Source organism: Eptatretus burgeri, chromosome 17 (assembly GCF_056783735.1).
Source record: "Eptatretus burgeri isolate ZD-2024b chromosome 17, Ebu_testis_v1, whole genome shotgun sequence".
NCBI classification, from domain to species: Eukaryota; Metazoa; Chordata; class Myxini; order Myxiniformes; family Myxinidae; genus Eptatretus; species Eptatretus burgeri.
Window position 1 is genome coordinate 11,926,337 of NC_140977.1, and position 22,240 is coordinate 11,948,576.

Genomic DNA, 22,240 nt, shown 5'->3' on the forward strand with positions numbered 1-22,240 from the left:
AGGTCCCTGATACATGGGAATCTGACCTACTCGAAACACACGGACCATATTACACTTACCACAGTCGAGTTACAGATCCCCTCCCCCTTCCACGTTACAATATATTTGTATCTCGCAGTTTATTTCCAACTTTCTTTTTGGGAAAAACAAATTTTACAATTCTTTTCTTTTCTTTTTATCTCCAAGGTTAGGAAAGTGGGAAAATATTTTGTGATGTTGTTTATTTGTTTAATGTTTTTAAAACTGAGTTTTCCTGGATTTTGTGAATTTTACTTCATAAAAAGTTAATTATTGGTAAAAGTACCTTAAAAACTGTTAATTTTGGTGGAAGTGGTCAAGAAGGTGTTTTCCCCCAGAACCCACTTTCATTGGCGTATTAAATAATGAATAGCCGTAACCCATGAAATCACGTATTGGAGGTATTGTAACAACAAAGACTGAACAAATCTATTTGGTTGCTGAAACACAGGACAGACAAACTGTGGAGGTTAATGAACATTTACAGGTTTTCAGTATATATTTCCTATGTGCCTTTTTAATTTTTTTTATGTACCAACTTTTAACATATATAAATGTAAAAAGTCGCTTGCTCATGGTGCAAAACAGAAATTCTAAAAAAAAACTCATCCACCACGGAGAACTCGTGTGTAACAGCTGAACTTAAGTATATTTCTCCTGCTTTGAAAAGATGTCAAGCTCGCTTACTCGTGGTGTTGAACAAAACGAATATAAAACAAAAAAAATGATGCCAGTGAGATTCTAACTCAGGAGCTGCTGTTTCACAGGTGTGTGAGTTAACCACTATACTACGCGGTCAAACAACATTAATTGCAAAAACACAGTATATCGTATAATATTGTCCGCACGAAAGCAAAATGGCTGTCCGTAAGGGACTGAATGTGTGTTTTTGCTGGAAACCCCCCGTGAATGGAGGTTTACAAATGTCATAATACCTAACTGCAAAAGTCTAACATGCATGTGTGGGTTTTCAGTCAAAGAAACACATGCATGCCGTCGCCGGTAGAAGAAGTGAACAAAGCCGGTCGAACGCGCAAGGGGGGGTTTACACATACAATATGTGGGGTCCCTTACCCTCTTATTAAATAATAATTGGATCTTGATAAAGGTGATCATGTTGGGCTCTCTATTTACACAACCGTATATCTGGTCTTGCTCATCCTGCCTTCTCCTAACTACTACCAGAATCCCCATTTCAGATAACCCCAGCTGCACTGTGTCCCATAACATAAAAAATTAGGAATGGAAGAAAGCTACATCTCATCTCACTTATTGTACCAGGTCAAATCAAAATAAAAACCAATTACTGCACCGTAGTCCCACGAAGGAAGCCAGACATAACAAAACACGCACACACAGACACTCACATACAAACATACTTACATATATACCTCCACACACATACATACATGTACATATACATACAAACACACATAAATAAACACACAAACACAGATATATTATGTATTGGTAAGTACTTACAAAAGCCATCTTATTTGAAGTTATAACCTTAACTTATAAGCAATTTACTGATTTCCCAACCACATTCAAAGAGATTATCTGGCCTGTGGAAGAACAAACAAACAGATTGAAGGATGTATCACTGTCTTAAAGACGTTACTCTGCTCGCTTGGACCTAACTTTTCCAAGATGGAACAAACATTACCGAGAATTGTGGAACTTCCAACATTTGTGATGGATGGGCACTTTATTGAGGACTCAGCAAAAGGAAATTGAGGCAGAAAATTGCTGTAAAATATTTATGGACAGCATTATCAAAAAGTGTGAAACAAACAAAAATCAAGATGTCTTCAAAACATTTTCAACCATCTTTCACCAAGAAGTGTCATACACCAAAAATGTTGATCCCATTTTGGTGTCGCAGAAATCAAACGCATCAGTGGTCATTACTTTGAGTTGTCAGGTTTCACAAACATTGTCCCACAGCAGGAACTTCCACAGTTCAAAACGATTGCAGTTTTGTGTTTCAGCAAAAATACATTATCCATGTGCGAGTTGTGCAGACTACCTCGACTTGGCTGGAAATAAGACCTTCCACAATTGGAGATACTGAATCAAATTGTAATGGGTCATCCTATGTCCACTGTAGATCTTACATGTGGTTTCAACCAGCAGAACCTGATGAAGACGAAGAGGAGGACCTAAGGTTTGCCAGAAAATGTAAACAAGTTAATGAAGGATGCAGTTGAAGGACCCCAAACATTAAAAAAAAAACATGTAGTTCACTGTTGGTTGTAAAAAATGAGGGTATGTTGTAAAGAAAGGGTTGTTGTAAACAAGACAACTTTTAAAGCTGGAGAATGCCTGTGGAAGTTTATGATTAGATGATTTTGCCATTTTGGATTGAACAAATGGTGGGTAGAATTCCATTTTGTGTGGCATGTTTGTTTCAAGATTCCCAAGGAAACCCCTCTGTTTTCCTTTTTTTCTTTTTTACATGCATGATCGATGCTCGTGCAAGACCGAGCACAAAATGTAAATGGGTAAACATCAACAGCAGAGTAGAAGTGAGGGTGAGAGTGAAGATCAAGGGGAGGGGGAGAAGGACACGTGGAGGTGAACTAACAGCAGGTGGTCTCGTATAGATTCCCCAGTGTCAGGGTAACCAAATGGTGCTTGACATGCAATGAGCGTAGCTGTCTTGTTGATGAGACGTCCATCACGTTCGGCTTAATCATATATTGTTCACAATATTCAGCCGACTTGCGTTCTTTTCAATGTTCATAAATTCCTTTCCAGAATTTTTCTACTTCATCTTTTCCGGGGGGAATTGACACATTCTCCTTCCGTTTCCCTCGTACTAGTTCTCTGTATAACGTCTTTGTGTTAATCTCAAACAGCCGGTGTTGTTTTCTTCCATTTTTGTCTTCGTCATAGTTTGTTTTTTTTAATCATTGGGTGTGTTCTTTGGAGGTGGTGGCTTCCCTCCGGTGTGCATTCGTTGATATTGATAAAAAAAAATATGAGAAATAAATAAAATCCTTGCTGCAATAAGAACGCTTGTACGGCTTTTCTCCTGCATGTGTTCTTTGATGATTCTTTAAAGTTTCCAAACGACTAAAGACACACTAAACATTTGTGTGGCTTCTCTCGTTGGTTGTTATCTCCATTTGCGGGTTTCAGGTGGGAGTAAGTTCTCCGAGAACTCAAAATCTTCACCTCGTATTTTTGGTAAAGGATCATGATTCATAAACCAAACTGTGAAGTTTCGTTCCAAGGGCTCTTTTCAAAATTTCACTGAACCTGTGAAAGCCTCCTTTTGTAGCTCGTTTGTCGTGTTATTCCCTGGAATAATTTTTAAGTACTCAGTAAGGGTTTTGTTTGTCGTTCCTGTAGCTGCTCTATCACTGGTACAATTTCAGCTTTCTTCAATTTCCAAGTCCTCTACACATCATTTTTCAGATCCTGGTATTTGGTCATTTTCCTGATTTCTGTGGCATTTAATCCAAAGTCATTGGGAACTGAAACCTCGATCCACAATGCCGTTTTTTCCTTTTTGTGTTTGAGCACCATTTCCGGACGCAATGCTTTGTTTGCAATATTCACGCTTGATGGGACCATCTTGTCACACGTGAGCACTATCTGTTCATTTTCAAGGATAGGATTTGGTTTGTGTTTCCATGATTGTTCTGAGAGCGCGATGTCAAAATGTTTACAGATGTGCCAGCGGATTACTCTACAGATGCCGTCGTGTCTTTCTGTGTAGAGCTGTTCTGACATGAGTTTTTTACATCCCAAAAGGAGGTGACTGGTACTTTCTGTTTCTACTCCACAAAACCTGCATTTATCCGATTGGCTCGATCCCGCCACTTTCTTAAAGGCATTAGTGTGGTGTCCTTGGTCTTGGGCATTGATGATGACTCATTCTCCATCCCAACTAATCTGACCTCTTCTTTGTCGACCTCCTCTTCCTCTTTTTCATTCTGTTGTCCATCATTTTCCTCCATTCTTCACTATGTATTTTTTTATGTTTTGATAATTGTGACAATTGACCAAAATCCTTGCTACATAAAGAACACTTGAATGGCTTCTCTATTCTGTGCATTCTTTGATCGTGACTCTTCAAACTTTGCGAAAGACGAAAGACCTTGGGACACACAGAGCATTTGTAGGGCTTCTCTCCTGTATGTATTCCTTTATGATTCCTCAAACTTTGCAAAAGACAAAAGGCCATGGGACACACAGAGCACTTGTAGGGCTTCTCTCCTGTATGTGTTCTTTGATGATTCTTCAAAGTTTCCAAACGACCGAAGGCCTTAAGACACAAAGAACACTTGTGTGGCTTCTGCCCACTGTGTATTTTTTTATGTTGGAATAAATGTGACAATTGACCAAAATCCTTGCTGCAAAAGCAACACTTGTAGGGCTTTTCTCCGGTATGTGTTCTTTGATGATTGTTCAAAGTTGCCAAACCTCTGAAGTCCTTAAGACACACAGGACACTTGTGTGGCTTCTCTCCCGTGTGTATTTTTTGATGTTGATGCAAGTGTGATGAACGAACAAAATCCTTATTGCAAACAGAACACTTGTGTGACTTTTGTCGTTTGTTGTTATCTCCATTTGTGGGTTCCAGGAAGTGGGAAGGAGTTCTTCCAGAACTCAAAATCTCCAACTCCTTGTCTCCATCGTGTATTTTTTGATGTCGGGATAAATGTGAGAACTGACCAAAATCCTTGTTGCAAGAAGACGACTGGTATGACGGCTTCTCTCCGATGTGTATTCTTTGAGGATCGTGTAAAGTAGCCAATTGTGTAAAAGCCTTAGGACACACAGTGCACGGATGTGGCTTCTCTTCTGCATGTATTGTTTTATTAATGTACAATTGTGTTGATCGAACAAAGGCTTTACGACACACACAACACTTGTGGGGTTTCTCACTCGTGTGTATTTTCTGATCTCGTTTGAAATATGACAACATGGTTACTGATTTTGTGAACACAGAATACTTGTGCGGTCTCTTATTTCCTTGGATATCCTTGAGGGTCTCTGCACAGCTTTTCCGACTGCGGTTGCAAGAAACGCTGCTAAACGTGTCAGTTTCTTGACAAGCAGTCTGCATCATGTGACGATTGAAAAGTTCTGAGTGGAACAACTGGAAACAGTTGGAACAACAAGCCAGTTGTGTCCCTGGAAAGACAAACCACAAAAAGCATTCATAATTCACCAAAACTTGAAAATGTTGCACAACTGACAAATATTCCATTCAAATTAAATTAAATATTTGCCATATTTGTGGAGAACTTCCATATCAAGGATTCAAAAAAAATAACAGAAATTTAGGTGTTCCCAAATGTTCCATGTTCCCAAATGTTCCCAAAGAATGCCCGGTACACTTGCACCTGCCTTTAGGGGATCGTATGGAAATGTAGCCTCTGGTGCACACGCCATCAGGAATGGCGAGACCCATGGATTTCTCAAGTATAAACCTGTTTGTTTTTCGATACAAAAATCAAGGCTTGTGGAGAAGCTCGAGCACTGAATGGATCAGGATGTAAGAGAACAAAAGTAACAGGAGAAAGAGGGGGGGGGAAACACGAGCAGCAAGGTTGAGGGATAATTTGACAAATTAGGGATATGGTGGAGAATGAGGGGTACGAGATGATACAGGTGGTGGATAATGTGGATACAGAAGCAAACATTTTGAAAGGAAAAACTAGGAAGGAAGGAAGGAGGTGAGCTTTGGGGTGGTGAGGAGGGCTGTTAACGGGAGTAGAAACTGTCATGGTTTTGGATGGGGGTGATATGTGATGGTAGTGAACAGCTGTTTTGAAGACCTGGATAGAAGAATGGCATTGAAGAGCATGTTGAAGTTCGTTCCAAAGGCAGGAAAAAAGAGGAACGAATGAGTGCAGCGATTCTGGATTTTGGGAGTTTACTGAAAGGTGGTTCCTGATGTACCGCATGAGCCCTACAGAAACCTGGGGGCAGACAAAGCACAGAAAAGGCCGAAGGTGCAAGACCAGAAAGGAGGCGGTAGCAGACAGAGAAACCACCCACCTGTTTGCAATGGCACATAGACAAAGCTTCATCGTGGGAGATTCCAATGATCCTGAACGCCTTAATTTCCATCGCATCAAGCTGAGCAAGGTGTGAGGCAGGAGCACCAGCCCAGAGGAGAGAGACCAGTATTCCATCAAGCTGCGGTGAAGGCCTTAGTGTAGGTGCATAAGAGTTCACAAATTCCAAGGAAGGACTTTGCACGATGGAGGATGCCCATGCGGCGGCTGGGTTTAGAGGCCAACTTTGAAATGTGGTTTGCCCAAGAAGGATCATGGCTGATAGTGAGACCCAAGAGTTTGAGTGGCTGAATCTCTTCAAGAGCATTATTAAGAAAGGACATGGGAGGGTTTTCCAGACAGTCCTGTTGGAGAGAGACAGTGAGTGTGTGGATTTCCGAAGATTGAAAGACAAATTCAAAGTGTTTCACCAGTTCGTGATTCTATCAAAGTCTAAAGAGAGGGAAGAAGGCTGCTGCCTGCCTCTCTGAAGGATGAGAAATGGTACGACAGAGGGTAAAGTCATGAGCAAATGGATAAAGAGGATTTTCCAGAGAGCCAGAGACGTCGCTTGAAGATTACGAACAGGATGGCGCCGAGAACACTGTCTTGCGGCACTCCAGCCTTGAGAGGGAGAAGAGATGAAGAAATTCCGTTGAGAGCCACACATTCACTATGAGATTAGAGGAAGTCAGTCCACTATGTGTGGAGTTGACCTTGGATGCCATAGGCAGAGTGCTTGGAGAGAAAGGCATGGTGCCAGACTGTATTGAAAGCTCAAGATATGTCTCGAGAGACGGTCCTGATTTAATGTCTGACATCGAGGGCATCCATCCATTGTAGGGTGAGTAGAAGCAGCATATGTCCAAAGTGGAATGACCTGGTCTGAATCCGAATTGATGATCTCAGATGAGAAAAGGCAGGATTTTATGTCAACTACGATGATAGATTCCATGACCTTGCTGATGATTGGAAGTATGCTGATAGGTCTGCCCTTAAGAGGATCGGTTATTCCACCTTGTTACCTCCGCCACCAAAGGTGGACAGACGTTATGTTTTCACTGTTTGTACGTGAGCAGGATATCTCAAAACGTTTTGGACGGATTTGGATGAAACTTGGTGGAGAGGTTGGGTTTGTGTCAAGGACAAATTAATTCCATTTTGGTGAAGATCAAGGACGCATTAACTCCCCAATGGCTTCAATGTTAAATTCATGAATAATTATTTAACGATTTTCCTGTATGACTTCACATAATTATTTGACTCAAATACATCATAGACAGGTAGAGCTACTGTTATGGTTCTGCTAAACCATCACTCCCAAAGGCAATGGCATACAACATATACAGTGCCTTCAGAAAGTATTCAGACCCCTCAACTTGTGTCACATTTTGTTGTGTTGCAGCCTGAATATAAAATGGCTTAAATTTAAATTTTTTTTGTCACCGATCTACATAAAATACCCCATAATGACAAAGTGAAAACATGTTTTTAGAAATTTTTACAAATTACTTAAAAATGAAAAGCTGAAATGTCTTGTCACAATAATTCGATCTCTTGAGTCAATACTTTGTAGAAGCGCCTTTGGCAGTGATTAGAGCTTCGAGTCTTCTCAGGTACGTCTGTCTCAGCTTTGCATATCTGGATTTGGGGATTTTCTCCTATTCTTCCTTCTAGATTTGTTCAAGCTCTGTCAAGTTGGATGGGGAGTGTCGGTGAACAGTAATCATCAAGTCTTTCCACAGATTCTCAATGGGATTCAAGTCTGGGCTATGGCTGGGCCACTCAAGGACCTTCCACGTTCTTGTTCTGAAGCCATTCCAGGATTGCTTTGGCTGTATGCTTGGGGTCATTGTCCTGTTTGAATGTAAATATTCACCACTTTCTAAGGTCTTTTGCACTCTGAAGCAGGTTCTCCTCAACGATTTGCCTGTATTTGGTTCCATTCATTGTTCCCTCCATCCAGACAAGTCTCCCAGTCCCTGCCACTGAAAAGCATCCCCACAGCATGATGATGCCACCACCATGCTTCACGGTAGGGATGGTGTTAGATGGGTGATGAGCTGTACTCGTTCGTCGGATGTAGTGCTTTACATTCAGGCCAAAGAGTTCAATTTTTGTATCATCAGACAACAGAATATTTTTGCCTTATGTTCTCTTTCATGTGCCTTTTATAACCCTGGTCTTGGCTTAGTGGTTAGGGTGGCTGGCTTGGGAGCTTAGGCTCCTGAGTTTGAGCCCCGTTGGCCACTGAATTAACACCAGGTTGCATTTATTCAACCTGTCATCCCTCTGAGGTCAACGAAATGAGTACAAATGTACTGGTAGCGGGACACAGCATCAGCGGCGCAGCCACGCTTCTAAGAAATGATAGCTACCCGGCAGCCAAGCTGCCAAACACAAGAACAGAAGAACGTGCCTTTTTGTAAACTCTAGGCGTGCTGTCGTGTGCCTTTTTCTCAAGAGTGGCTTCTGTCTGGCCACTCTCCCATAAGGCCTACATTTGTGAAGTGCTGCAGAGACTGTTGTCCTTCCAATAGGTTCTCCCATCTCAGCCAAGGAACTCTGTCGTTCTGTCAGAGTGGTCAATGGGTTCTTGGTCACCTCCCTGACCAAGGTCCTTCTTGCCCGGTTGGTAAGATTGGTCAGACGGCCAGCTCTTGGAAGAGTCTGGGTAGTTCCATATTCTTTCCATTTCCTAATGGTTTCTAAAAACATGTTTTCATTTTTTCATTATGGGGTTTTTTTGTGTGGATCGGTGACAATTTTTTTTTTATTTAATCCATTTTAAATTGAGGCTGCAACACAACAAAATGTCAAAAAGTTGAGGGGTGTGGACTCTATTTGAAAGCACCGTAGCTCCAGCCTTAACACTAACAGACTCACACCTAGATAACCTCAACAAATTAAATCAGGAGGGGATGTGGGAAGTGACATGTAGTTAACTCACCTATTCTCCTTACCGGACTACCCACTTATTTTCAAATAAAATTCATAAAATGTACAATTGTTATGTACAAACTTCTATGTAGAAGGTCCTCAAAATTTTGATCTCCACACTTCTAGTGTCTTCTTCAGGTGTTCTTGAGGGCAGGGAGAGAATATGGCAAAAACACCAAACACAGGCAGGCTCACCTTAATCACAATATAGCTTCACCAATTCAAACCCATCTACTTGACTCCATCTTCCAGTGGCTGCATCACCTGGTCCAGCTGTCAGCTGAACCCATATACCCAATTTACAATCTACCTAGCCAATTTCACCAGCTACCTGCCTTCCATCGCACATTTCACGGCGCATAGGACCGAGTGGACCATTCCCTCAGACACAACAACAGGGAATGTAATGCAGCAGTAGGGAGGTCCTGCACAAGCACGATGGTGGGGTGCTTCAGGCTGTGGTGCCCGCAGTCCAAAACAAGCACCCAACTTCATGACTTCTTTGCCCCCTCCCTTCAACTTATCACCCCCTAGCAGCCAAACAGCTCCTTCGCTGAACGTCCCGCCGAGAGGCTCTCCACAACACATGCACAAACTCCTGGCCTCACACACACTCCTAGCCTTTCCCTGGGTCGCGAAGGGTCTCCACACCGATTGGTTGCCCAAACCAGATCCTCCGCCGACGGGCCCTCAAATTTCAGACACCAACGGCTACTAGGGACGAGTCACATCAGGAGGGCCACAGTCCCCACTCTCCTCAAGAGCCTGATCCATACCTGAAGACACACACACCTTCCACACCCACAAACCCCCTCCCCAGCCGCCATTCAATTGTCCACCGACTGCAATACAGAGTACTGGGTACCAACCCTACCCTACCATGGCCTGCATATAAGCTAATCATCAGCAAATACCAAAACAAAACACAATTCTTTATCACAACACACATCACATTTTAACCCTTTCCACCCGATCCGTATGCTTGGCTCTCATGGCCACTCTTGCTCGTCACCCACACCAATTACTCAACTCACCTAAACCCATTTACGTAGGAACTTTGATTCTTGACTTGTCCAAGTCACTAATGTATTCCTTTAACAACTTGAAGAAGAAATATGATAAAGGAGTTAATCTCCTCCATATGGACACAGTTCAAAATTGGAAATTAAAACTAAAGACAGTTATGAGGATACGAAAACAAACATAAACATTTATGACATAGGCAATTATAACCAGAGTTGGTGTCAAAGTCACCCAATGCTCGGCTGTTTATACATTTATCGTTTTTAAAAGTCTAGTCCAATAATATTTTTTATAAAGCATTGCAGTGAAGTCTGATCCAAATAATTTTAAAGCAATATATGTATTTGTATATTGTAATCAGTAAAAAAATAGTGTGGTCGATAAAAATATTATAAAGGAAATAACTTGCACCAAAAACTTTAACATTTTCACGCTCACGCTCATGCCGGGGGTATCGCTATAGCTCTCTGTTCTATGAACAGGCGAGCTAAAAATATTATTAGACTCGTCTTTTAAAAATGATAAATGTATAAACAGGCGAGCATTGGGTGGCTTTGACACCAACTCTGGTTGTCTCATGTTCTGCATTTTCTAAGTCTCAGGCACTGTGTTTCTGGATGATTTTGTATTTCTGATATTTCTGATATTTCCATGATTTTTTTGAACAAATATGGGAAACTTTTCTCTGAAATGTACTAAACTTTTTCTGGCACAAAACACAAAATGTACATTTATGGCTGGCTAAAGTTTTTTCACCCGCATATATTTTAAAACACTTGTCACATTTGAATGACTGTTTCAAACAGTTGTGTTTGTTCAAGTTTTCTCTCTTGATGAATGAGGTGCTACATTTTTCACAGTACAAACACTAATGTCTCTGAAAATTGACTCGAGATTTGTACGTTTTTCCACACAGGTTGCAAAAAAACCTTTTTTCCATTATATGAATGGGCTCCTTGATTTCCAAGAAGATATGAACAAGAAGATATAGCCTGACCCATGGCTTCTTTGCCCTGAAATAAAAAAATAACAAATTCACAAATACCAAATAAACACACAGAGAAAATATTTTTCTCCATCCAAAATTGAATAGGTAGATGGCCCTATAAAACCCTATAATACCCTATAATAAAAAATAGGCCCTATAAAACAAAGGTAGATGAAACAAATAATATGGGAAATATGAATAAATTCTATGAATTTACCAAAAAACATTCAGTAAATGACTTTTTTGATAATTAATTGTAATTGAATTAAGATAAACAAATATTAATTAAGGTCATATACACATAGTGCCAGTTTTATTGGTTGAAGAAATCGGAATAGTGTTGTACATCACTGACCTGCAGTAAAAAACTGGCAACTTTCTGACATTATGTATAAACACTGCAGGTATGCCAATTATATTGCAACTGTTGTGACCATGATTTAAACCCAGTAGGTGAGAAGCATGTGATTTGTGAGTAATAACTGTAAAAAAGGAAGATGTAAACACATCATAGAGTCATCAGAAAAATTAAACTGGTATCAATATTGTCGTACAATATGTTGTGTTTTATAGACCAACCTATGGCCTGCAAATTAGTATGGCAATCTGAAATGAAGGAACTGGTATCAATATTGTCAGTAAAACGAAATAGGAAAAAAAGTCTTATTTTTCAACATATGTTGTGTTATATAGTCTGACCCATGGCTTGCAAATTAGTATGGTAATCTGAAATGAAGGAGAACATGACCACCACCATATAGAAGGATGCAAAAATATTATTAATACAATGCTGAAAATGGAAAGTGACATCCAGAGAGCAGATCATGTTACAGTGGCAGCATTATTCATGAATAAGTCGAACTACCATGCAGTATCATTTTTTATTATTTGTAAATTATGATGGCACACAATTATAACAGTGCATGTGCAATGGTACTTATCAACATTATGCAATAATACATTACCTACTTGCCTTGCCATGAGAAATGCATCTAAAATAAAATGTAATATGTAGTGTTTTGACTTCACAAATATTGAGTCTCTGAAAAAGGTGCACCAACAAAATTTATTTCATTTGGACTTCATTGCATCCCTAGTACACATATTAAATGAATGGCAAGCGTCTAGTATAAACAGGCGAGCATTAGGTGGCTTTGACACCATCTTAGGTTGAAATTTTCAAAAAAAAATTAAAATCATTTGTTAATTTCAACTTCACTACACTAATAGTATACCTGAAAGGAACCTCCATGCCAAATATCAGCATCCTAGTACACATATTAAATGAATGGCAAGCTTCTAAATAACTTGCACCAAAAACTTTAACGTTGATGTGCTACAAAAAAGTTAAGTTCAAAACAAGTCAAAAATTTAAAACATTTGAAATTATTTTTTAATTTCAACTACACTACATCAATAATATACCCCAAAGGAACCTCCATGCCAAATATCAGCATCCTAGTACACATATTAAATGAATGGCAAGCTTCTAAATAACTTGCACCAAAAACTTTAACATTTTCTCGCTCACGCCGGGGATATCGCTATAGCTCTCTGTTCTTCGAACAGGCGAGCTAAAAATATTATTAGACTAGTCTTTTAAAAACTATGAATGTATAAACAGGAGAGCATTGGGTGGCTTTGACACCAACTCTGGTTATCTCATGTTCTGCATTTTCTAAGTTCTCAGGTTCTGTGTTTCTGGATGATTTTATATGACGTTCTGATATTTCCAATGATTTTTTTGAACAAATATGTGAAACTTTTCTCTGAAATGTACTAAACTTTTTCTGGCACAAAACACAGAATGTACATTTATGGCTGGCTAAAGATTTTTCACCCGCATATATTTTAAAACACTTGTCACATTTGAATGATTGTTTCAAACAGTTGTGTGAACAAATATGGGAAACTTTTCTCTGAAATGTACTTAACTTTTTCTGGCACAAAACACAAAATGTACATTTATGGCTGGCGAAAGTTTTTTCACCCGCATATATTTTAAAACACTTGTCACATTTCAATGATTGTTTCAAACAGTTGTGTTTGTTCAAGTTTTCTCTCCTGGTGAATGAAGTGCTACATTTTTCGCAGTACAAACATGAATGTCTCTGAAAATTGACTCGAGATTTGTACGTTTTTCCACACATGTTGCAAAAAAAACTTTTTCCATTATATGAATGGGCTCCTTGATTTCCAAGAAGATATGAACAGGTTCTTTGCCCTGAAATAAAAAAATAACAAATTCACAAATACCATATAAACACACAAAGAAAATATTTTGTGCCAAACATACTGAAGTACCTTCTATGAATTTACCAAAAAAACTTTCAGTAAATGACTTTTTTGATAATTTATTGTAATTGAATTAAGATAAACAAATATTAATGAAGGTCATACACACATAGTGCCAGTTTTATTGGTTGAAGAAATCGGAGTAGTGTTGTACATCACTGACCTGCAGTAAGAAACTGGCAACTTTCTGACATTATGTATAAACACTGCAGGTATGCCAATTATATTGCAACTGTTGTGACCATGATTTAAACCCAGTAGGTGAGAAGCATGTGATTTGTGAGTAATAACTGTAAGAAAGGAATATGTAAACACATCATAGAGTCATCAGAAAAATTAAACTGGTATCAATATTGTCGTACAATATGTTGTGTTTTATAGACCAACCTATGGCCTGCAAATTAGTATGGCAATCTGAAATGAAGGAACTGGTATCAATATTGTCAGTAAAACAAAATAGGAAAAAAAAGTCTTATTTTTCAACATATGTTGTGTTATATAGCCTGCCCCATGGCTTGCAAATTAGTATGGTAATCTGAAATGAAGGACAACATGACCACCACCATCTTGAAGGATGCAAAATATTATTAATACAATGCTGAAAATGGAAAGTGACATCCAGAGAGCAGATCATGTTACAGTGGCAGCATTATTCATGAATAAGTCGAACTACCATGCAGTATCATTTTGTATTATTTGTAAATTATGATGGCATCACAATTATAACAGTGCATGTGCAATGGTATTTATCAACATTATGCAATAATACATTACCTACTTGCCTTGCCATGAGAAATGCATCTAAAACAAAAAGTAATATGTAGTGTTTTGACTTCACAAATATTGAGTCTCTGAAAAAGGTGCACCAACAAAATTTATTTCATTTGGACTTCATTGCATCCCTACTACACATATTAAATGAATGGCAAGCGTCTAGTATAAACAGGCGAGCATTGGGTGGCTTTGACACCATCTTAGGTTGAAATTTAAAAAAAAATTAAAATCATTTGTTAATTTCAACATCACTACACCAATAGTATACCCCAATGGAACCTCCATGCCAAATATCAGCATCCTAGTACACATTTTAAATGAATGGCAAGCTTCTAAATAACTTGCACCAAAAACTTTAACATTGATGTGCTACAAAAAAGTTAAGTTCAAAACAGGTCAAAAATTTAAAACATTTGAAATTATTTTTTAATTTCAACTTCACTACATCAATAATATACCCCAAAGGAACATCCATGCCAAATATCAGCATCCTAGTACACATATTAAATGAATGGAAAGCTTCTAAATAACTTGCACCAAAAACTTTAACATTTTCATGCTCACGCTCACGCTGGGGGTATGGCTATAGCTCTCTGTTCTTCGAACAGGCGAGCTAAAAATGAAAGCAGTCTATTCTCTGAAAAAATAAAAAGGTAATTGGAAAATTCAAAGGTGAGTTGGGTGGAGCAATTATGAGTAAATTTGTAGGATTCAGAGCTAAAGCATGATGCTTATAAAATATTATTCTTCAAAGGAAGGTGCTTCTAAATGTGATTAAAAAAAACAATTGAAAGGGATAAAGAAGAATATAATCAGACACTACAAAATTTTGATCATTATTACAACTGTTTAATTTTCAAGAAAGAACAATAGAGAGAAATGAATACCATAAGAAGTTATAATCATCAACTGTACTCTGAGCAAGTGAATAAAAACGCTCTGGATGCTTATGATGATAAAAGATACATTTTTGAAAATGGAATTGACACGCTCCCTTATGGATATAAGTGTTAAGATATTTAAAAGTTAAGATATACACAAGTCCTGAGAAAAAAAATTAATTGGGTTGTGGGGATTTTAACAGATTACCGACACCTTTTTGCTGGTATATGAGTGATTGAACCAAGCAATAACCGGACCAAGGAGTGGAGAAAATTACAACCCTGGTATTTAAATGGAAAAACATAGTGAACGTGAAAAATCTATAACTATAAATGTAGATCTGTCTGTCTGTATGTTACATAGACACTCCTACACTTCTGGATAGATTTGGACAAAATTTATCACAGAGGTAAAAGGTTGTACCGGTCACGTTTAAGCGGGCCTAGCGGCTCCATCAGCCTTAACGTTTAAGCCCCCAATAAAAAATGATGGTTGCAGTTGGTTTGAATAGCGCCATCTTTGGTGAAGTTGAGCACTACAGCATGGATTGAATTTCTCCAGCCAACTGCCTGGCAGTTATCTTCTGTTGTAATTTTCGCCGCCACCATGGCTATCTTTTCCCGTCACTGGGGGCGGCTACTTTTGCTCGTATCAAATAAACCTTGTTGAAGAAATAATTAAAACAAAGGTAGATGAAACAAATAAACTAATACATTCACATATAAATAATGAAAGGATGTAAAAAATATAAACATCCTTGAATGGACAGAAAACTGATGGTTGCTAAGGCCTAAGTCACATTTGCTCGACGGTGAGGATACGGCGGCCGTACGCCCTCTGAATTGACAGAAACGTGCGGCGGCCACAGAGTTTCTGCGGTGGCCTCAGGGCAGCCCTACGCTGTTTGGCTATATTTTACAGGCCGTAGGGTCGCCGTGGAATTATAATGTGGAGTTATAACTTTTTTCATTTCTACGTTCGCCGTAGCAATTCGACAAGCCGAAACAAAAGAACTGCTAAAAAAAAGAACCCACTTGTTACCATCCGTCTGGCCGCATGTTCGCCTTAGGGCCCCTCTGCGGTCCCCCTGCGGTCGCCTTGCGGTCGCCTTGCGGGCACCTTGCGTCTGCCTTGAAAATTCTATGGCCGCCACAGGAACGCCCTAAGGTCACCGTGCGACATCAAATCAAAGACCGTACGACACCCCCACGTTTTCGGTCTTTACAATTTATAAATACGCCGTGCGGCTCCCCGAAAAATAAAAACATATGTGACTGCTACATTGTGTGACCGTGGAAATACTGCGGCCGCCCTATAATTGCTAGTGGCCGTAGATTTTGTAGACGCCACGGCCGCCGTGGCAAATGTGACTTAGGCCTAAATAATCAACGGAAAAATAATTCACCACAATATTAAAATGATATGTGGCTCAGGAGAAGCGAGATCAGATCAGAATGTTGAGAATGGTTTATCATTTCATCTCTGCTCAACAAAGATATTTACACCAAGAAACAAATCCCAAAATACTATTTATTAACATTCTCGATGGTGATGAAAGCCAGAAGATAATATAACAATGATGCACTATAAAACAACCAGATATTTACAGGCTCTCTTTTTGAGTTAAATGACCAGAGATCATTGGTATTTACAATTAATTAATTGATTAATTAATGTAAACATAGCAAGATGTGCTCAGATGTTAAGATAACTCATCATACTCCTCCTCCTTTGTGTGCAGCACAACACTGCATCATTGGCTGAGGGCGTGGCTGGCTGCACAGTGCTCCTGTTACCAGTAAGCTGTTGCTCATTTTGCCAATCTCAGAAGGATGACAGGCTGAATCAACCCTACCTGGTGTTCATTCAACAACCTGACAGGGGCTTGAACTCAAGAACCCTCGGATCTTAAGCCAGCCACCTAACCGTTAAGCCAACACCAGGTCTTGTTGAGCTACCAAGATAAAAAGATGTTAAAATGTCAACATATTGTTATGTTTGTGGGGTAGATGGAGGAATTTCAGAGTAAATGTAGGATTGTATAGTGTAGCCTGGTCCATGGACGAGGAGACATCTCAATGTAAATTAATTCGGGAAAACTGTTAGCTTAAGATGGTTTATGTGTCACCATGTAAACATCATTAGCCTGGTGTTAATGACGACATCATTAGCCTGGTGTTCGCGCAGTGGTTCGGGCAGCGGCTTGGGACCAAAAAGGTCCTGAGTTCAAGCCCCATTGGGCCACTGAATTAATATATAGGTGTGTATTTATATCTATATGGATATATAGAATATATATATGTAAATATATATATATATATATAAATATATATATATATATATATATATATATATATATATATACATATATTTCAAGTCGTATAACACCAGGGGGTTGACTCAGCCTGTCATCCTTCCGAGGTCGGCAAAATGAGTACCAGTGTACTGGGCCCGGTGTATGCCCCGGTTAGAATAGATGTACCATATCCCTGTGTGTCGTAAGAGGCGACCAGGGCTGCGTCAGGAAGGGCATCCGGCGTATAAACCTATGCCAAATAATTTTGCGGACAACAAAACGAATTGCAATACCGGGTTGGCTGAGGCCTGGGTTACCAACGACCGCCACCGGTAACGGTGGTCAGCAGGGTACCAGTGGAAATTGTGCTACTGCTGGGCGAAGGAGGAGAAGGAGACGGAGAAGGCAAGTCTGGAGGCAGTGGGAGAGGGGGAAGAGTAAAAGTATGGAGGTGAGAGTTGGAACTCTGAATGTTGGGACGATGACTGGCAAAGGGAGAGAGTTGGCTGATATGATGGAGAGAAGAAAGGTGGACATACTGTGTGTACAGGGGAGCAAGGCTTGGAGCATTGGAGGTGGTTTCAAACTGTTCTACCATGGTGTGGATGGGAGGAGAAATGGTGTCGGGGTAATCCTGAAGGAAGATTATGTCAAGAGGGTATTGGAGGTGAGGAGAGTGTCGGACCGAGTGATGAGTGTGAAGTTGGAAATTGAAGGGGTGATGATGAATGTCATATGGGGTGTGAGATGGAGTATAAAGAAGATTTCTGGAGTGAGTTAGATGAAGTGTTGGAGAGTGTATCCAAGGATGAAAGAGTGGTGATTGGAGCAGATTTCAATGGGCATGTTGGGGGAAGGGAATAAAGAGGACGAGGAGGTGATGGGTAGGTACGGTCTCAACAAGAGAAATGCGGAAGGGAAAATGGTGGTAGAGTTTGCAAAAACAATGGGAATGCCAGTGGTAAATACGTATTTCAAGAAGAAGGAGGAACACAGCGTGACGTACAAGAGCGGAAGAAAGTGCACACAGGTGGATTATATCTTAAGCAGGAGATGCAACCTGAAAGAGATTAGTGACTGTAAGGTGGTGGCAGGGGAGAGTGTAGCTCGACAGCACCGATTGGTGGTCTGTAGGATGATTTTGGAGGTGAGGTTGAGGAAGAGAGTGAGGGCTGAACCAAGGACCAGATGGTGGAAGCTGAAGGAGGAAGACTGTTGCATGGAATTTAGGGAGGAGGCGAGACAGGTGTTGGATGGTGGTAAAGATGGGTGGGATGATTGGGCAACTACAGCAGAAGTGGTGAGGCAGATAGCTAGGAAGGTACTTGGTGTGACATCTGGACAGAGGAAGGAAGATAAGGAGACTTTGTGGTGGAAAGAGGAAGTACAGGAAAGTATAAGGAAGAAGGGATTGGCGAAAAAGAAGTGGGATAGTCAGAGAGATGAAGAAAGTCGGCAGGAGTACAAGGAGTGGCGGCAAAAGGCAAAGAGAGAGGTGCAAAGGCTAAGAAAAAGGCATATGACGAGCTGTATGAGAAGTTGGATACTAAGGAAGGGGAAAGGGATTTATACCGATTGGCAAGACAGAGGGACCGAGCTGGGAAGGATGTTCTGCAGGTTAGGGTGATAAAGGACGCAAATGGGAATGTGCTGACGAGCGAGGAGAGTGTGTTGAGAAGGTGGATGGAGTACTTTGAGGAGCTGATGATTGAAGAAAATGAGAGAGAGAAGGTTGGAAGAGGTGGAGATAGTGAATCAGGAAGTAGGGTGGATCAGTAAGGATGAAGTGAGGACTGCTATGAAGAGGATGAAGAGTGGAAAGGTGGTTGGCCCAGATGGTATACCAGTGGAGGCATGGAAGTGCTTATTAGAGATGGCAGTGGGGTTGTTAACCAGATTGTTTAATAAAGTCTTGGAAAGTGAGAGGATGCCGGAGGAGTGGAGATTAAGTGTGCTGGTTCCGATTTTCAAGAACAAGGGTGATGTGCAGAGCTGTGGAAATTACAGAGGGATAAAGTTGTTAAGCCACACAATGAAGTTGTGGGAAAGAGTTGTGGAAGCTCGGTTGAGAGGAGAGGTGACGATTTGTGAGCAGCAATTTGGGTTTATGCCAGGAAAGAGCACCACTGATGCAATGTTTGCTTTGAGAATGTTGATGGAGAAGTATCGGGAAGGCCAGAAGGAGTTACATTGTGTGTTTGTGGATTTAGAGAAAGCTTATGATAGGGTGCCAAGAGAGGAGTTGTGGTATTGTATGAGGAAGTCGGGAGTGGTGGAGAAGTATGTGAGGATCGTGCCGGATATGTATGAGGACAGTGTGATAGCGGTGAGGTGTGCGGTAGGAATGACGGACCGGTTTAAGGTTAAAGTGAGATTGCACCAAGGATCAACTCTGAGCCCTTTCCTGTTTGCAATGGTGATGGACAGATTGACGGACGAGATCAGACTGGAGTCTCCATGGACTATGATGTTCGCGGATAACATCATGATCTGTAGCGAGAGTAGGGAGCAGGCTGAGGCGAGCCTTGAGAGGTGAGGTGGAGGTGGAGAGGTGGAGGTACGCACTTGAGAGGTGGAGGTACGCACTGGAGAGAAGGGGAATGATAGTCAGTAGGAGTAAGACGGAGTACATGTGCGTAAATGAGAGGGAGGGTGGTGCTATGGTGCGGTTACAAGGAGTTGAGGTGGGGAAGGTGGATGGGTTTAAATACTTGGGACCAACTGTCCAAAGTAACGGAGAGTGTGGGAGAGAAGTGAAAAGGTGAGTGCAGGCAGGATGGAGTGGGTGGAGAAGAGTTGCAGGAGTGATTTGTGACAGAAGGGTAGCTGCAAGAGTGAAGGGGAAAGTATATAAGACGGTAGTGAGACCAGCTATGGTGTATGGTTTGGAGGCGGTGGCGCTAACAAAAAGACAGGAAGTGGAGCTGGAGGTGGCAGAGTTAAAGATGCTGCGATTCTCGTTGGGAGTGATGAGGATGGACAGGATAAGGAATGAGTATATTCGATGGATAGCGCAGGTAGGACGGTTTGGAGACAAAGTGAGAGAGGCGAGATTGAGATGGTTTGGACATGTGCACAGGAGGGAAGTGGAGTATATCGGGAAAAGGATGCTGAGGATGGAGCCGCCAGGCAGGAGGAGAAGAGGAAAGCCAAAGAAGAGGTTCATGTATGTGGTGAGGGCAGACATGCGGGTGGTTGGAGTGTCAATGGAAGATGTGGAGGATAGAGCAAAATGGAGACGGTTGATCCGCTGTGGCGACCCCACAGCCGAAAGGGAACGGGAGCAGCTGAAAGAAGAAGAAGAAGAAGAAGAAGAAGGTTTACGTGTCACCACGCAGGGGTGGTGCTGTGTCAACTAGGTGGGGGTTAAGGCTAGTTTCTCCCAGTATGTGATTGCCCCCGTGACCTTTCCCGACATTTTTGCATTTACAAAGCTGGAAATAAAAAAACACGTTTTTACACCAACAACAACAACAGAGTGGAACGTTTCCAAGCAGGCAAAAAACCCACCTTCCCAGCTTCATACAGGCAGGTCATGCCCTCCAAGGTTTATTGTTGGTCGGGGTGACGTCAGAGGAGAAGGGGCTCGAGCGACAAGAGAGCGGTTGGAAGCAACCCCTGAGGCTCTGGGCCATCTCGGCACGATGAAATAGCAGCGCGATTCTTGTTGTTCGTGCTGATGTGAATTTGCTCACATGCTGGAACAGGACGTTGGCCATTGTCTGTTCGGCTAAGTCATGAAGTTTGTATGCTTTATGAGAGGGAGAAGGATCGAGTGGAGATGGCGGTCAGAAGACAGAGGATCTCTGGCTTGCTTTGCCTCGGCATGGTCAAGAAGGCTGAGCGATTCACGTTGTTCATGTTATGTGAATTAGCTCGCGTGCTGGAGCAAGATGCTAGCCATTGACTGTTCGGCTGGATCGTGAAGTTGTACACTTTGAGAGGAGAGAGAGGAGAAGAAGAGCATGTCTCTTGGCCTTATCCTGGAGCCTCAGCAATTGCCTTGTTGTAGGATCAAGAAGAAGGGCGGCACCATTGCTGTGAGCGGACCTGGTGCTGTCAGAGGAGTGGTGTGGCAATCTCAATCGTGAGAAGAAACTGTATGGAGGTTTGTGGGCCCTAGCATCGAAGACCGTTTGTGCGAATTACCTTACGTATGTGACCGCAGAGAGCGACTCCGCGCCATTTGGGGTGCGTTTTCCCATGCAGTGGCTACGCGGTTCGACGACAACAGGCTACAAAAGGTCCGCTCTGGACACAAAGCTGAGTGCGGGCATATAGGGGGGAATTTATATTATTTTTATATTTCCCCTTGTCTGTGTTTGTGACTGAGTGGAGACATCTCAAATTAGGATTTAGTTTTACCTCACGTTTCATTTTCACTCTTGATTTATTTTCATAATAACTCGTGAATTTTATGTTCATTAAGCCATCATTTGTTCAATTTCACTTGCGTTCGTCTATTCGTTGTGGGTTCGACAATAAACCCATGTGTTTTCTTTCAGGTAAACGAGCCTCCGCTGCTTCCATCCTGCGCACACCATAATCTCCAAGGATCTCGGCTCTTCGTCTCCGAGGTAAAACCGTTCGGCTATCCATCCAGGTCGGTGTTAACCCCCTGAACGAGACAATATCAATACAAAGAGAAATAGGGGTGGATGATCAGTAGGCTTATCACATTGACTTCGATGTGAAGATGCCAAGCTGTTAAGATGCTGGGGAGGAATAGAGGTGATATTGTTGTGGGCCAGGGTTCGGTGGTGATAAATGACTACTCGGTGGAGCAGTGGAGTCGTCTCCCACCGAGCACCCGGAATTTAGGTCGTGACTCTCGGATAAGTCCGAGAGTTCACGGGTCCCTTAGCGGACCATGGTCGCCAATATTTCGACGGCATGGGGTAGGGTTAATTGCCTAATTTCAATATACTGTTGCGGATCCGGGGTGGCGGGATTCTCACCCGACTCTTGGTGCCACCCTCACCACCGCCGTCTCCGGGGTTTATAATG

The 22,240-nt window shown here is 41.4% G+C and overlaps 1 protein-coding gene across 5 annotated transcripts in view; it reads right to left on the bottom strand.

Annotated features, from left to right (window-relative positions):
- Positions 1–1,716: 1,716 nt before the first annotated feature.
- Positions 1,717–22,240, bottom strand: part of LOC147009324 (uncharacterized) — a 29,143-nt gene continuing 8,619 nt past the window's right edge. For 2 of the 5 annotated variants that reach the window (XM_085862000.1, XM_085861999.1), the window contains one exon: positions 1,717–5,166. In XM_085862000.1, coding sequence (XP_085718126.1) covers positions 3,917–5,166 — 1,250 coding nt within the window. In that variant the 3' untranslated portion in view covers positions 1,717–3,916. The other 3 variants (XM_085862003.1, XM_085862002.1, XM_085862004.1) reach the window with 3 other exon arrangements.